The sequence below is a fragment of the Cottoperca gobio genome, chromosome 22 (assembly GCF_900634415.1).
Source record: "Cottoperca gobio chromosome 22, fCotGob3.1, whole genome shotgun sequence".
In the NCBI taxonomy this organism is placed as follows: Eukaryota; Metazoa; Chordata; class Actinopteri; order Perciformes; family Bovichtidae; genus Cottoperca; species Cottoperca gobio.
The window spans coordinates 12,550,072-12,565,816 of NC_041376.1; the positions used below are offsets into that span (position 1 = coordinate 12,550,072).

General features: G+C 43.1%; 1 protein-coding gene across 1 annotated transcript in view; it reads left to right on the forward strand.

The window, feature by feature from the left end:
- Positions 1 to 4,396: 4,396 nt before the first annotated feature.
- The window catches only part of akt1 (v-akt murine thymoma viral oncogene homolog 1), a 29,920-nt gene continuing 18,571 nt past the window's right edge, over positions 4,397 to 15,745 (forward strand). Inside the window, exons 1-2 of the mRNA XM_029461195.1 lie at positions 4,397 to 4,619; positions 9,340 to 9,525. Of these exons, the coding sequence (XP_029317055.1) occupies positions 9,480 to 9,525 (46 nt within the window). The 5' untranslated portion in view covers positions 4,397 to 4,619; positions 9,340 to 9,479. The remainder of the gene's footprint in view (positions 4,620 to 9,339; positions 9,526 to 15,745) is intronic.

A 15,745-nucleotide genomic window follows, 5' to 3' on the forward strand; every position in this document is an offset into this window, starting at 1 on the left:
CTTCGGTCACCTTTGCCCTGTGTTCCAGCTGCCGTGTGTTTTGAAAGGGCCATTTGCAGCTCCTCGCAGCCTTCTGACACAGAGGGGAATGAGCAATGTGACGGGAGGCGGCAGCCACTGGTCGGAAGGGGCCACCGGCTAGATTCTTATCCACTTACTGCTTTATTCCATTTTTAGTCTGGCTGTTACAGAGGGTGGATATCTTGCACTCTGCTCATGTCCAGATGATCATTAGCGAGACAGTGTCATGCTCTCTAAATAAAAACTCTCTTTATTGTAGACTTAAAACATAATTGGTGTTGAGCAAGAAACAAAAATGATGAATAACTTCTCACTTTAGACAAAACAGCAAGCTAAATACTGAGACAGAAACATCAGATGCCACATGAAAAACAATTTACCATTCAGCACTCACATTCTCACACACACACACACACAGACACACAGACACACACACAGACACACAGACACACACACAGACACACACACACACACACACACACACACACACACACACACACACACCATCCATGCAGGAGCAGCGATGTGGATAAGAATAGGAGCAGTGGCCCTGTGTTTCCCTGGCAAACGTAGGCGCCCAGTAGAGGAGGGGTGTGTGTTCACAAGGCAAGACAAAGCAGTGGTTGTGCCTGGGGACCGTGGCCTCAGAGAGAGAGGCTCGGCACGGTGAAGGTTCTCACACACAGAAAAAAAAAAAGAGAGAGAAAGAGAGACAGAGAGGGAGAGAGAATGAGAGTGGGAGAGTGGGGGAGCGGGGAGAGAGAAAGAACACTTCCTGGAGGTTCATTCTTCCTCTCTGCAATCATCAATGGCATTCTCCCCCTGACCCACTCCTCTCTCAGACAAACAAAAGACCCCGCATTCCAGTGTAGCCTGACCGGCCAGCCATCCAGCCACAGTTGAACTGCATCACTCTTCCCACTGGACCAAAGTCTCACCATAGGGGTGCATCGGCTTGAGGATGCTTCTAGTGCATCCTTATGCGTTGAAAATCATGTTAAAAAACCCCACACATACAGCTGTCCCATTGTTACTTTACCTTAACTCATAATATTGCACACTGTCTGACTGCATTGTGCATCAGCTTGTTCCAGCTTGCAGCATTCCATCAAATGGAAATATCCGTGATAATATTATTAAACACATTTCCACAAAATTCAGCCTAACATATTTGGTATCTGTGAAAAGCTCCAGATCTTCAAAAGAATTTGAAATACAATGTTGTGAGCTCAAACAATGTTTGGCTGCACATCATGAGGTTATAATGACTGTCAGTGCGGTTTAATCTTCAACAAGATATATTGATTTATTACAACTAATTTAAATAAAATGAGTATCACTTTATATTTGTTCTTGGTTTTTGTATTTTACACACATTTACTTTATTGTTCTGTTCTGTACCACTGTTGCACACTCCATGTATGCTACAGACTTGAGCTGTTGGACTTCACAAAATAACAATACTTTGCACATTAAAAAGCGGAAGTATTTAAAATAGATATACTTATCTGAAATGTGTTTCTAAAAGGAAACAAGATGGCACATGTGCTACAGATTGTAAAGATTTGGGGCTATTTAAATAAAACGGACTTATCTTGAGTTGACTTTCAGGTCTTTAATGGCAAACTTAAAGAAAGGGGAAATCCTTATACAATGCAAAGAACTGTCTGCACAATTAAATCTTTGAATCTTGAATCGTTGGTGCTGCAGGCGAAGCTGCACAACAGGTGGATAATAGATCCTAGAAAATAATGTGACAGTTGAAGCAACATTGCACTGCAGTTGCCGGGAGATGCCGTGTTGGTTGGACCCCCCACCTCTTCCTCCCTATTATGGCCCTCCTGCCCTTCTGTGTCTAATTGTTGCTGCCGCATGTTATCTATTCTCCTTCAACAGCCCATTAAGTTCAGTTCTGTTCTGTTTGTTATTCTCTGAACAGATACTGCAAGCAGGCAAGAAAAGAGTTCAAATGAGTCTGACAGGAAAGACATTATTAACTCACTTTGACTCTTTGATCTTGCTACTTTTGCTTTGAACCTGCAAAACAACAGGGTCGGCTTTCCCATCATCGGACCAGAGACAGGAGGAGGAGGAGGAGGAGGAGGAGGAGGAGGAGGAGGAGGAGGAGGGCACGGCTGAATAACAGCAGCAGAAAATATGGGATACCCTCACTCAGCTTCGTTTGTATGACAGGAACAGCTTGGCAAGGCTGACACATAGTAGCAGTGAGAAACACATTACAGTGTAAGTGACAAAGAGGGGAAATGACAACAGAGGAGGCTGGGAGACAGAGGGCAGAGGCCAATAAGTTTTTCATCACGGAGGGAACATTGGCAGCTGTCCCTGCTATCCTCTACTTTACTCACATTATTCTTTAGTTAACCTTTCAAAAGCAGTGTGTTGCATTTTTATATCATACACATAGATAAAGATAGTTGATAAAGATGTTTAAAGTGTCTTCAAAAGAGAATAAACCGTAAAAGAATCACACATATAACTGTATATAGCGCAGCAAGGTTATAGGAACATTATATCGATTATATGGAGAGAGGTTTTCCAAACATTTCATTTGAATAAAAAAATATATTAGACCAAGTTATACGTGGGCTTTATTTGATCCCTGACTTCTTTTGAGTCTGAGTGAGCTGGCCTGTCTGTACCTGTCCCAAACTGGTTTAACTCCCACCTCTCCGGCAGGCAGTTTGTCTGTGACTGTTTATCTAATAATAATAATGTGGTATAACGAGCAGGGTTATAATTTGATATAACCTCACAGACAATTGTTTTTGCTTTCCTTCTGCAGTTTCAGCAGAACGCTTGCCACATTCTTTCACATCTGTCCTGATGTTGTGTAACTTTATGTTGCTGCATCTCCTGTTGCCCCAACTGATGCCATTTTTAAATATTAAGCCCGAGAGTATGACCTGGAAGTCATATTTTGAAAAAACAATATCAATTCAAGGTCAACTTACTAGCAGTCTTTAGTGGATGACGCAGATCTGTTTATATGCAAGCTCGCAGTAGTTATGATTTCATTCCATCCACCGATGGAAACTGTGTGATGCGGTTAAAAGCTTCATAAAAAAACGTGTTCACATCTCAACCAGGAAACAACTGATGTGCTGAGGTGCCAAAAGAGAAATAAAGGTTGTAAAAGTGCATTCAGTAAGATTTACCCCTGGCCACAAAGTATGAAATCTAAAGGTTATGAACTTCACTTCATGCCTGATGTGCCTTTTATTGGAAATGTCAATGGTCCTTTCCTCCTGACAGCAACTCAGGGTGAAATAATGTATTTCTTTAGCAGGACTACTGTAATTGTATCCAATCAGGCATAAATCAACAACCAGAAACCTGCTGCTTGAGTGCTGACAAGCAACAGAAGGACAGAAGCATCAGGCCCCTACACGGTAAGTAAGTATACAGCGCTACAATGTCTGAAATGCTTTTAAGCACCAAAGTCCGGTGGAAGGGGGGCAGCGTTGTTTTCGAACTGCAGGACAAAAACCTTTGCTCCTGGACGTCTGAAAAGCCGACTTCTTTAAATCTCAGTTTAGAAGTCACCCTTTTAGGCTACCATCTGTCTGGAATATTTACTTTGTTATTTTCATCATCTTATACTTTTTGAGTTTTAAGTTTTTAATTTTATGATTTAAGATTTTATTTTCACTGTTTGAGCGGCTTGGAGTATCTTTACATCGCTAGCTTTACATGATTAAATTACATTTTACATGATTAAAGGAATTTTGTTAACATTTTGTTATAATATAATTTAAGAGGGTGTTAATTTAAACTATCTACAGACTCGAGCAGAAATTACTTTCAATTATTTTTTATATTGTATAGCCAAAATGTCAAAAGGTTACTGGTTCCAGTTCCTCAAAATCTTTTTTTTAGTCTTCTATGAAAGTAAAAATGAATATTTTGGAGTTTTGTAATCATTTATAATAGCCTATGCCAACTTGGGCCCTGGAAAATTGTGATGAGCATTTTACAAAATGTTCTCACATGTTACAGATTAATCAAGAAAGTAATCTGCACACTAATACATAATTAAAACAATCAATAGTTGCAGCCCAACTACAACTCATTGTACAGCAGGTAGCAAAGCACACACATTTAATCGCTAATGAACAGCTGTAACAAACATTATCTCATGGATTGTTTCAGGAAGTGAAAAACAGATATCCCTCATTGTGCTGAGGATCCCCTGGAAACCTTACAGGGTGCCTCTGTAGTTCCCCTGACCCTATTTTGGAAACAACCGGCACAGATAAAACAACTGAGAGTTCAGCAAGGCCATGCAGCCCCTAATAAGCCCCTATAGAAACACTGCAGGGTTTTTTCAATGGGACGGCTGACAGCCTACCACTCCTCCTATGAGGGGGACTCATACACGGGTCGGCTCTAGGACCCGGGAGACAGGCTGCCACAGAGGCATTGCAGACAGCGCGTTTGGGAGGTGTAGTGGAAGAAAGGCAAAGAAACGGAGTAAATGAGAGCACTTTTGTCCAGATTGTTGAAGGACTTATCAACTTAATATACCGCCGAAACAGCTCACTATAATGAGACGGACACATTGTTGAATTCCTGTCCAGGTAAATGTCCGCGTTTCCTTCGCATGGTTAACTACAAGAGGTCGACAGCTAGACAGGGTAGGTCCCCATTGTACTTACATGGGATGCGGTTATTCTCACCCAAGCTGCCCTGCTAGGCCCCATATCCTTTCTATCGCTAAATGCAAACTGAAATGAGGTACTTTCCTGACTTCACTTCGCCGTAGAAGTTATGTAGCTGTAAAGTCGAGGGCTTATAAACGTCCTGTAGTAAATAATGCGTTGTTATTTTTCTACAAACAAAAGCGAGTCTATCTTCAGTTAACCATTCATTTTTTGACAATGACCACTTTTGAGACACAGCCCTCAGGCCAAAATATCTGCAGTCATGTTACTTTAAACGGTGCACCTCTTCGCGAAAGTTGTTTTCGCTTGTACTTTATGGCCCGGGAGGCAAATGAAAACAAATGAGCTCAACAAGAGGGCAGCTCATTCATTGTTATGAACTACCACTGCGTTTGTTTACGTGTTTGAGTGAGAAATTTATGGCCAGGCAGTAATTACAGTTAGTCGTTAGCTTTGCTAGCTTGATGCTGTTCTGTTGTAACATTGTTGCATTCACGTCCACTGATACAAAGCAGTACATCTTTGTTGTGACTTAATGCCACCTTGTAGTGGTTCTCGAAATGGGGCCCAAAGGCCTTTAGGTCCACAGTTTGCACACTAGGGAAGTCATAAAAGAAAGGTATAATAGAGTTATATTCTTATTTCCCTCCCTTGTAATCAGTACAATTGCAAAATGCATGTGGGTAGCTGATTTGGTGATAGGTTTTACTGTCCTCACTGTTATCATCCCACCTGCAATGATGAAAGTTATGCATTTCTTTTCTAAATCATTGTAAACTACAGGGATTTTTCAAGAAGGTTTATTTTTGAAGAGTCTATGATGTGAAACAAACTGATGTGGTGGGAGTCGAAATGAAAAGGTTTGTCAGCCACACGTCTGAGCAGCACAAGTTAATGGACATGAAAGATGCAAAGCTTAAATGTCCAACTTGAGATAAAACTCTCTTTCCTGATGTGACTGTCTGTTTGGCGAGGTTACTGATACATGTACAGTCTAGAAAGAGAACATTGTCCCCGGCTCTGGGCATGTTGTACCCATAACGCCTCTAGTGTCAAAATGTTTTTTACCAGTCATGAGACATGAGACTACGTCTGTCCACAGGGTGTACGCAGGGGGACTTGGCATGTGACCGGTGAAGACGCAACACGCTGGCGTAATGATGCAGCCAGTGACTACTTGGCTCTCCCTGTTCTATTTAGAAAATACCAGTCACCTCCCACCCAATCCCCTCACAGCCCTGTTGACGCAAATGTGGCACCAGTTGCATGCAGAATCCGAGGAATGTTGTTTGAAATGTTGCCCCTGTACACAGGCAAACTTATTGTGCCCGTGCTCCTGCCTTCACCACAGGAGTTTAGATGTATTATCACTGAGAAGGATACGCTCCTAATGATGGTAGCCCACCATCAGCATCACATGACGGTACTCTTCTCTGTCTGTGTCACAAACGGGGAACACTGCAGCCTAGCATACTTTTTGCTATAATCGTCTTGTTTTATAGTTGCTCACATTAACAGCCAGGACATTTGATTTGCAACAAATGAGAGACACCAGGAGTTTTAGGTCTTATTCTGTGTGTTATCCAAATGATTTCTTTAAAAGGCAGAATGAGTAAGTTACGGTTGCTATATATTTGAATATATCTAGCTTTGTGATGTATCATTCATTTCATGGCTTGTCTGAACAGCATGAAAATGAATACATTTTCAACATGAGTCATAAGGGGGTTGCTGTTCATGTCATCACAGGATTAAAACAGTCAGTCTACCCGGCTTTCAAAGATTACAGTAGCCGTGGTTTGGTGTTCAGCTACACCTACCCACAATATTCTTATCATTAGTGATGTGTTTTTAGGGAACTTGATAGAGGAACTGTGCACTGTGTAGTAGATCACACTAGTACTGGTATGATTGGGGCATTTGAACACAAACCAAGTGTCGCTTCAGGAACTGTTTTCCATCAACAGGTGAGCATGTTCTCATTTCGTTGTTTCATTGTTCTTTGTAAACTTAAATCAGACTCTTGTTTACCCAAGCGGTAGCAGAAAATAGAGCAAAAACAAACTATCTATCGATCTGTGATGAAGGAAGTAGTGCGGTGATGTCGGCCTGATTTTCTGCTTCCTGCCATAAACACATGGGACTGTCCTCTGTGGCCCAGTAACAGGCTCAGTGTGTGGCATCTTTGCAGCATGAGACTGATTTGCATTGAATGGGATGGCCCCTGGTGCCAGAGCCAGAAAGATGAATGATTGGAAGCCGCACTGACAGCAGTGCAGGCAGGCAGGCGGTGGCCCAGAGGCCTGAGGACCATGTGACCCGCTGTCAGGGTACTGGGTTCATTCAGTGGCTGCTGGCTGCAGCGCTGGCAGTAGCCCAGCTTTTCCACACAGGCCGCAGTAGCAACAGGTCGCTCCCATTAAAACAGCAGCTCTCTGTTGTGGCTCCAGAGCCGGTCTTGTGCATGTGTTGCTTTTTTGGCTGTGGTGTGCGCGCTCAAGTTTGTTTGTGTGATGTATCCCAATGTGTATATAATGTGTGCATGCCTGTGTCACAGAGTACACACTAAGATGCCGTTGAGATCCAACGGTTTGTGTGATCCGTCGTTTGAATAGCACTCAGTGTGCTTTTTCAAAGCCCTCTCCAAGATCCTCCCAACATCGACTGTGTGACACAAGCACCACAACCCCAGTGCAATAAACAAAAACACTGAGCAAAAATAAACTGTGCTTTCACAAACTCACTTTTGCTCATTGATGGAAGCGAGCAGAATGGCAGTAAAAGGCGTGTTGATCGCACATTCACTGACAGATGTGTTCGAGCCTGGGGCTGTACTGATATGACTCGTAGTCTGTCAATAGTCACATCCACTTCCTGTTGATGTCCCCACCAGTGAGCTGGATGAGGCCACTCAAACAGAGCTCCCTTTTGATGGCTTTACTCTGACAGAGCAGCAGCAGCAGCAGCAGCAGCAGCAGCAGCAGCAGCAGCAGCAGCCAAATTGATTTCAGTTGATGGTCAGAGATTGCCTGGTGCAGTATGTGACATTTGTGTGAACAAGCATGTCAATTATCATTATTTTGCTTTTGCCCTGCATTCAAAGCTATCTTTATACAATAATAAAAAAGTACTGAATGAATCAAAAGGTCAAGTGTTTTGGTTATGATAGCCTGCAGGTTTTTAGTATGTGCTGTTGATGAACAACCAATAAGTCTGTGATGGAATTTATCTGATGTCAGTGCTGGTCCTATCATCTATCATACATCATAAGATTGTTTGTAGTAGCTTTTACTCATGTTTAGTTTTTATTCTGCACTCTTTCACATATTTTACTATGTAAATGTGCCACAGTTTTTTTCCTTCATGCCTGTTTTGTGTGTAAAGAGGTGCCCACGTTGTTGTAAACATCAGTCAGTTTGCCTTGCCAGGACTCCGTAACATTTCCGTCATGCTTCCACCGCAGGTCAGGTGTGAATAATAACAGTAGCACTCACAGATACAGTGCACCCTCATCTCACAACGTATTCATTTAGTTAGCAAAACAACCTCAACTCGAAGCCCATTTAGTAGCTGTTCTGGAGCTTGTGATTATATCACATGATCTTCACCACAGTCTTTAACATGTGATATATTTTAATCTTTATTGTATTTGTGATTTTAAACAAACAAATCTGTTTGGATAATGCCACACATAAAGCAAAATTACATTTAGTACACTCACTGCAAGACGGCAAATCTATCATTGATTTAAAAAAAATTGTTTCTTATGCAAAAAAAAACAAATTAGTACATTTTAAAATAATAGGCGATTTGAAAACATTTGTTTTTATATTTTATTTTTAAGATGTGTTTGGGCGTTGCTGGGTTCTAACGTTGTTTTCTGTGATAATGATCATAAATGTATAATATAGTGAATTTAATGATCAATGTCTATTTTTTTTTTTCTCCAAGAAATGGTAATCATGCACCTTCCTCGTTAATGCTGAACTTCACTGGGTGGCAATGGAGCAGAGGGAGTGCACTGTTGGGAAATGCTAATCTACAAGTGGGATAATAATCCCGGCTATCTCCCTCAGAAATGCACATCCTACAGTATGCTCGGCACAAACAAAATCATAATACTCACCAAACCAAGTGTTAATATATTTTGCTCCCAGTTTACAGGATAAACATAAAGTTACAAAATCATCATAGGCACATATGATTAAATAGGATCCAAAACAGTCAGGCTGCACATGCAACTGCCAATACGTTTTTTTTAATCTTTCATTTAGGCAGCCTTTGTCAAAATAGTTTTTTGCCATTATTTTCTAACTCACTGCTGAAAAAATCAGGAATGGTTGTGTGTGAACAGCATGGAATTTTCCAAAAGGGGCCGACTTCATTGTGAATGCCAAAAACCCCGGCCATACACAGATATTTGAACCATGCAATGTTTCAGGTTCCACATGTGAAAGGGACTGCGCTGTGGTTTTAGCATATCCTCCACTAACTGGGTCATAAAACACTAAGATCCTCTCAAATCCACTGCCTCTCCTCTACTATGTTGACCTGAGGGTTAATATTCAGACAAGTGGGAAAAATCTTTCACCTCAATATGTGGCTAATTTTTACTTTTTTTTTTTTTAACTAATAGGTAACCACCATTGAGAAGGCGGCTGTAAACCCCAGGACCTCGTCTCCAGGCTCCTGCACAGAGCCGAGTGAAGAAAACCTTTGAAACAAATCTGTGTCTCTCCCTGTGGGAAACCTGGATCCTCCACCCTGCCCACCAACATGACCAATGTGGTGATTGTCAAGGAGGGGTGGCTGCATAAAAGAGGTAAATGCACAGATAAAGTTTGTACTATAAATAGCTTGATTTGATCTCAGTTGAAAAGAGTTATATTTCTGATTGTTTCAGATGTAACTGCACTTAACACCTAAAAAATAAGATAATCACTATGCACCTTATTTTTGATGTGCTATGGTTTCCTTTGTGTTTTTTTCACAATTCAATTATGATGTAGTATAGTTATCATCACCTCCTGTTCTAGAAACCAACTGTGCAAAGACACTAAAATATGTTGTTTATGCAAATACTTGAAAATCCCTTGTTGATAGTAAACAAGTAAAGTATGTGTTGATGTAAATGCATTTAAACTGCAAACAAGTACTTGGTTTCATAGAATACAGGCACATGGCAGTTTTCATGTACTACTTCATAAACTACTTTGTGTTTTGGGGCATAAACGGTGTACACTTTTAAACATTTAGATTTGTACTCTAATAATAAATAAATAAAATCACGAATCTGCATTACCTTCATTCCTGAGGTACTTGGATTAGCAAGCGTTTACTGTAGTACACTATTGACATATTTTGTTTTTTAAATGCTGCAGAAATGAACCCAATGACATCTGTGCAAGGTGATTGATCACCGGGTAACTGTATTTAAACAGGCTGTATGCCAGATCTACTGTAAAGGGCCATCCAGTTGCTGAGTCCCCAGTGGGCCCCATTTACTCTGACAGTGCTTTGTGGCGTGGCACGGCTCTGTGTCGGGCGTGAGTCCTGTTGTTTGGACGAAGAGGCATTCCTCACATACCTGCTGGCTTTGAGCAGCTTTATGTGTGCATACTAACTCTGCCTTGAAACTGCGGCTGCCTCACAGAGCCCACTCCACCACCACCGGGGGCAAAATAGGATAAGGAACTTCTCCAAAACCACTGAAGGCTCCCGGGCCCATTGCCAGGGAACCAGGCTTTTACTGGAAAAGGTGAAACCAAGACTCTGACTCAGGGGATAAGGTGATGGGAGCAGGTCACTCGGAGAGTTCCTGGGACTCTTGGGGGGAACAGTGTGCCGCTGTGGTGTGTTAGCCCACGCTCCCCCTCCTCAAGGCTTGGGCTAAGAGCATAACAGGCTGCTGTTTTAGGAAAGGGTCAGCCCGGTTCGACTCAGTTAGTCTCAGGCAGACACACCCTGGTGCTTCCAGTGAGTGAACGGATAAAACTTTGGGTTCTATTAGTGTTTCATTTGCGGAGGCGCTCTGTTGAGTAAAAACCAATGCTGGAAAAAAATATTGAAGTTAGATTGGTTCTATCTAAGCTACAATCTTAGGTTTTCTACAGCTCTTCATAAAATATATAAAACAAAATTCATGTAAAGATTTCGTATCAGAGGCTTTAGCGACAAACTGGGTTTTTGTGTCTTTCTTATGGGTAAAAACGAAAACGGGAAAGTCCTTTCTATCGAAAGGAACATGTAAATTTACATTAGTTAGGTCTGACAGTCAAAGGTTTGGGCTAAAATGTCAGTCTTTCTGTACATTTGTGTACTCAGTTATATCCTGGTGGTTGTTGTTCCTCTCTCTGTATACTATTAGTGCCACAAAAACTGGCACAGGTCAATTTTTCCACACCTGCTGATAAGAATGGAAGATGCTGATAGAAGAGCCAGTGTAAAATATAACTACAAGAGTTGTCAATAGTGACAGGTAGAAACACACACACACACACACACACACACACACACACACACACACACACACACACACACACACACACAGTTCTAGCAGTGACACCCTTCTAGTTGTTACACACTAAACAAACAACCCTTCAGGAATAGTGAGCTGGCATGCTGTCAACTGCCGAGCAGCTGTGCCCTGTGAAATGTCACCCAGAGTCTCTGTGTTTTGATTGGAGGGCGTCCACCTGCCTCCTTGACAGAAAGGCTTTTAGTGTCGCGTCACTGTCATGCAGTCTTTGCCCCAGAGCCAAGGCACAGAAGGTGAACCTGCAGTAGCCCTGTCTTGCTGTCCATCACCTCAGCCCCCACTCAACCACTATCATCCCATGTTGCACCTTGAGTGGAGCTTTTTTGTGTGTGGTGGCGCCACCCAAGTGACTCACATCTCCATGTGGGCGTAATAATAAATGGCTTATACCGCTTCCAAGTGTGTTCAGCATGCTCATTACTCCCATGTGTGCACTCAAAACACCAATTTAATGTTTTAGAAAAGATAGCCCTCCATATTTCCATCAACATTTTGTGTGTGTTCCATGGACACGCTCTAGCACACATTCGTATCGGACTTAAAAAAAAGAAGGGGGGTTAAGTGTGGCTTTTTCGTCCAGTAATTCCCATGTAATGGAGCTACATGATTAATAGATTTCATGGTAGGCCAGTTACATGCACAGAGCACGTTAGCTGAACACATCCATGTCACTCACTCTCGTTCTTTGAGTCCTGTCTGATTAGTCATGGTCAGCATGCATGTGTTAACTGTGTGGAGGCTCCTGATTGAAAGTAGAGCAAGCATTGTGCCTTAGTGTCCCGTAAACCCCACAGTAGAGCTAATCGGTCATTAGAGCTACAGATTCTCAGCCTTGTAATTCTCTGTACATTTGTTCCAGACGAGCTACGCTCAGTGAAATGATTTCATTCTGAAGGACACACCTTCATACTTTCTCCTTAAGCCTTGCTGCAGTGATGTCTGGATTGTGGATGCTGTGTGGGATGTGTTGTTGTGACTGCTATCTTGGTTGTCTGTCTGTTTTGGAACGACAGTTTTGGAATGCAAGACAAAGCAGCCGAGTAGGAGGGGAGCAGCGTGTACTGTATGTACGTCAGCACATGCATATGCAAATGTGTGAGTGTATGGGCAGTGTGAAGCATATTTATTCAGGAGTTACGCTGCCAGCAGGACGTTACTCCAGTGCCCTTATGCACAGACCGCATCACAAGTACAGGCTTGCAAAAACACTGTAACTTTGTTGTTACTATCATAACCAGTTGTTATGCGTCCCCAAATGGTACTTCTCTTTTAGATCCTTCACAGAGTGCACCCACACACTTTAAATGTGCCTACGGCCTCTAGTGGCCACAGAGACCAAGCAGCATGTTATTTCTTTTTGCAAGTGTGTTTTTCCAAAGTTTCCATCAAAGCCAGAGCATCATCAGACATCAAAGAGGCAGATTGTGGGTTCCCTAGTTTCCAGGGAAGTGCTGCGGCCAAGAACCCAGTGAAGCTCAACAGAACAGCGCTCACTTGTCCTCCTCTCTTCCCTGGCATTTGTTTGTTTGACTCATTTGCTCCCTGACAAGTATAAAGAGCCGGCCCCTTCGTTAGGCTAACGAAGGCCACAACAACTGTTGGATTTGGGTAGCACGCTCAGCTGGCTCCGACTCATGAGAGGGAGGGAAGGCAGAGGGCACACCAGTAGAGATAGCGAGGGAAACATAAAAGGGCAGGCAGAGAGAGAGACAGAAGTTGAGCAGCGTCTTTGTGATGTTCCCAGAACATTGCTCAGTGACCCAGGCGGCCTCAGGAAAGTGGATGGATGTTGTGTGCGACATGCCACAGAGACCCTCTCGCGGTTTGGTTTGGTGTTCATCAGCTGATTGGCTCCTTTGCTGGTCATGCGGCTGAAGGACACTCATGATCTGCTCCTCCAAGCGAGACCTTGTTGGTGGTCCAGGAAAGTGCATGAGACTGAGTGGGAATAAGATGGGGGGGGGGAGGGGTGGAGCAGGCAGGCAGGAGGTTTGTGAAACACCAGAATCAATAGCAACAGTCAGTGTAGATGAAACTCTTTTTTTTTTTTCATCTTTTGATATCTGTGCCTTGTGCATCTGGAGAACAGGCGGCGGACATTTCAGCCAGCAATCTTCCACATTTGTTTTAGTTTCCTCTCTGTATTAGTGATCTCAGGAAGGGAATGTGGCGTTTCCTACACAGTTAAATGCTCTTCAAAGGAGCAGGCCCACCTGATTAAGAATGTCTCATGATGCTGCAATGCTGACTGTCTCAGGACTTTGACTGGCTGCCAGCTCTGCTTCTAGGCTCGCCCGGGCTCCTACACATCCCCTCGTTATGGCTGTCATGGTCCACACACACTGCTGCAGCACACACACAAATGGCCACATTACGTACTGCAGAAATGGAGTGATGGCTCATCCAATTTGCAAATATTTTCACGTATATTGTGAGACTTTTACACAAACAGTTCTAGAGTGCAAAATAAATTACTACGTCCTTTGTAAGTGGATCCCAAAATGTTTGTTATCTTGAAGCTTGTGGATAATATGTTATGGTAATAAAGTTACATTAATCAGGAACAGAATTATGCTGTGCTTTACTATTATTATTTTTAAATATTTTTGCATTATAGTTATAAAGTTAAATGCACAGTTCAACCTATTGTGTATCTCCATTAAGTACAAATTAAAGAAAGACTTTTTAACAAATAGATGGCAGCTGATGTCAAAGTATTCAAAAGACACATAATACAATTTATGAAACTTGATTCAGCCTGTGTTTTATCATGCAGAGTACAGCAGTGGAATGATTTAGATCATTTATACAGTAAATGCTCTTTACTATCTAGATTTATGGTCAACAGTGACCACCGTGTGACAAATTAACATCAGAGCAAAGGGTTTTTTTGACACCTGAGTTTCCCTACAATATTTATTATAACCAGTGGGCTTTTCTGGTAAAATAAACAATATTGAAAGAGAAATGTGTGTGGGGGGAAAAAATCCTAGAAGCAAAGTGAGATTAAAAGGGATTTTAGTATAAACTTTGAGTAAATGGGGCAATTAAAATGTTCTGTGATGATGGGTAATTCAGTTGTTTAACTGAAACTAATGTAGAATTTATTACTTTTAATGATACTTTTAGTGATTTAAATACTCCAGTACCCAGTTGATCACCAGCAGTGGAAGTTGAAGTGCCAGGCCGATCTAGGAGTGGAGCCCCTGTGGGCGGGGTCCAGCGGCAGAGGGTGTCACACCGGGAAGCCAGTGTTCTGGCCGGGTGTCTGGCCGTCAGCGCGGACCCCCTGCTCTGGGTAATGGGAAGCAGTCTTCCTGCTAAATGTGGTGGAGAGAAGTAAATTACTGGGGTGCAGCTGTCGGCAGACAGGCTGGCTGGCATGGTGGGGAGACCAGGAGGCTGAGGGAGGTGGCACCTTCCACCGCTCGCCTCCTCTCACGGCAAGCCCGCTGTGTGCTTACTTTGCTGTGCAGAGTCCTCCTGCTCGCCACAACTGTGGTGCTCGGCAGCACACTCCATCTCCATTACTCTCTTCCCCTTTTTGTTTCTGTCGTTTCCTCCCCTCCTCCTTACCGTCCTTCCTCTTGTCCTCTTCCTTTCTTAGTCCCACATTCTTCCTCTTCTCCTTGTCTCTTTTCTCTCTGACTCTGTCTGCCCCCACCATCTCACCCCCTCTCGGTCCTCCCCCACTTCCAGCGCACACTCCTCACCCACAGCCCCACCATCCTGTTGCTAGGATAATGACCCTGCTGACAACTCAGAACCGTGGCGGAAGCACCCATGGACCAGCGAAAATCTCCCAGTCTCCGACATCAATCACACCACTGGCACCTCTCTCCAGTTTAGGGAGGGTAGGGGAGACGGAGAGATAAAGGGGATGCTCAGCTGTCTGCAGACTAAGAGTTGACTGTATGCTCAGATATGTCCATATATCCTCCACATCAGCTTATTGTGTTACTCAGAACATACTTACCAAGTTATTCAGAAGCCATAAACAAAGGTTTTGGCATACTTTTCGAAGGAAGTTGGGCTTGTTAGTTTTCCACAGCTGGAGACTACCTGTCTCTAGAATAAATGGATCCTCTCGAGTAACTCCTTGGTTGTCTGAGGGTGTGTGATCTTACACTGGTCATTGAGAGTTCATTGGCACTAATATGCTCTAAATAATGTGTGTTTATTTGTTTGCCATGCAGTAACCCAGTTAACTAATCCATGGACTGCTTGTTTACCCAGGGAGAGGGGGCAAATCTAAGCCCCAGTGTGGCAGGGGGGAACTTCCCACAGTGTCTCTATGGTAATCAGCAGGTGTCACTCACCACGGAGAAGAAGTGAGGGCTTTCTTACGAGCGTGAGAAAGAGGGGCAGCCTCCATCGCACCCACCCCCATCCCCCCTGCCTTTTTTTTCCTGTTGGGGTAGCAGCGGCAACCGCAGTGACAGAGAGAAAGAGAGAGGGATAAGGGGACGAGACAGAGAGGGCTACATTGGAGGCCAGGGTGGCC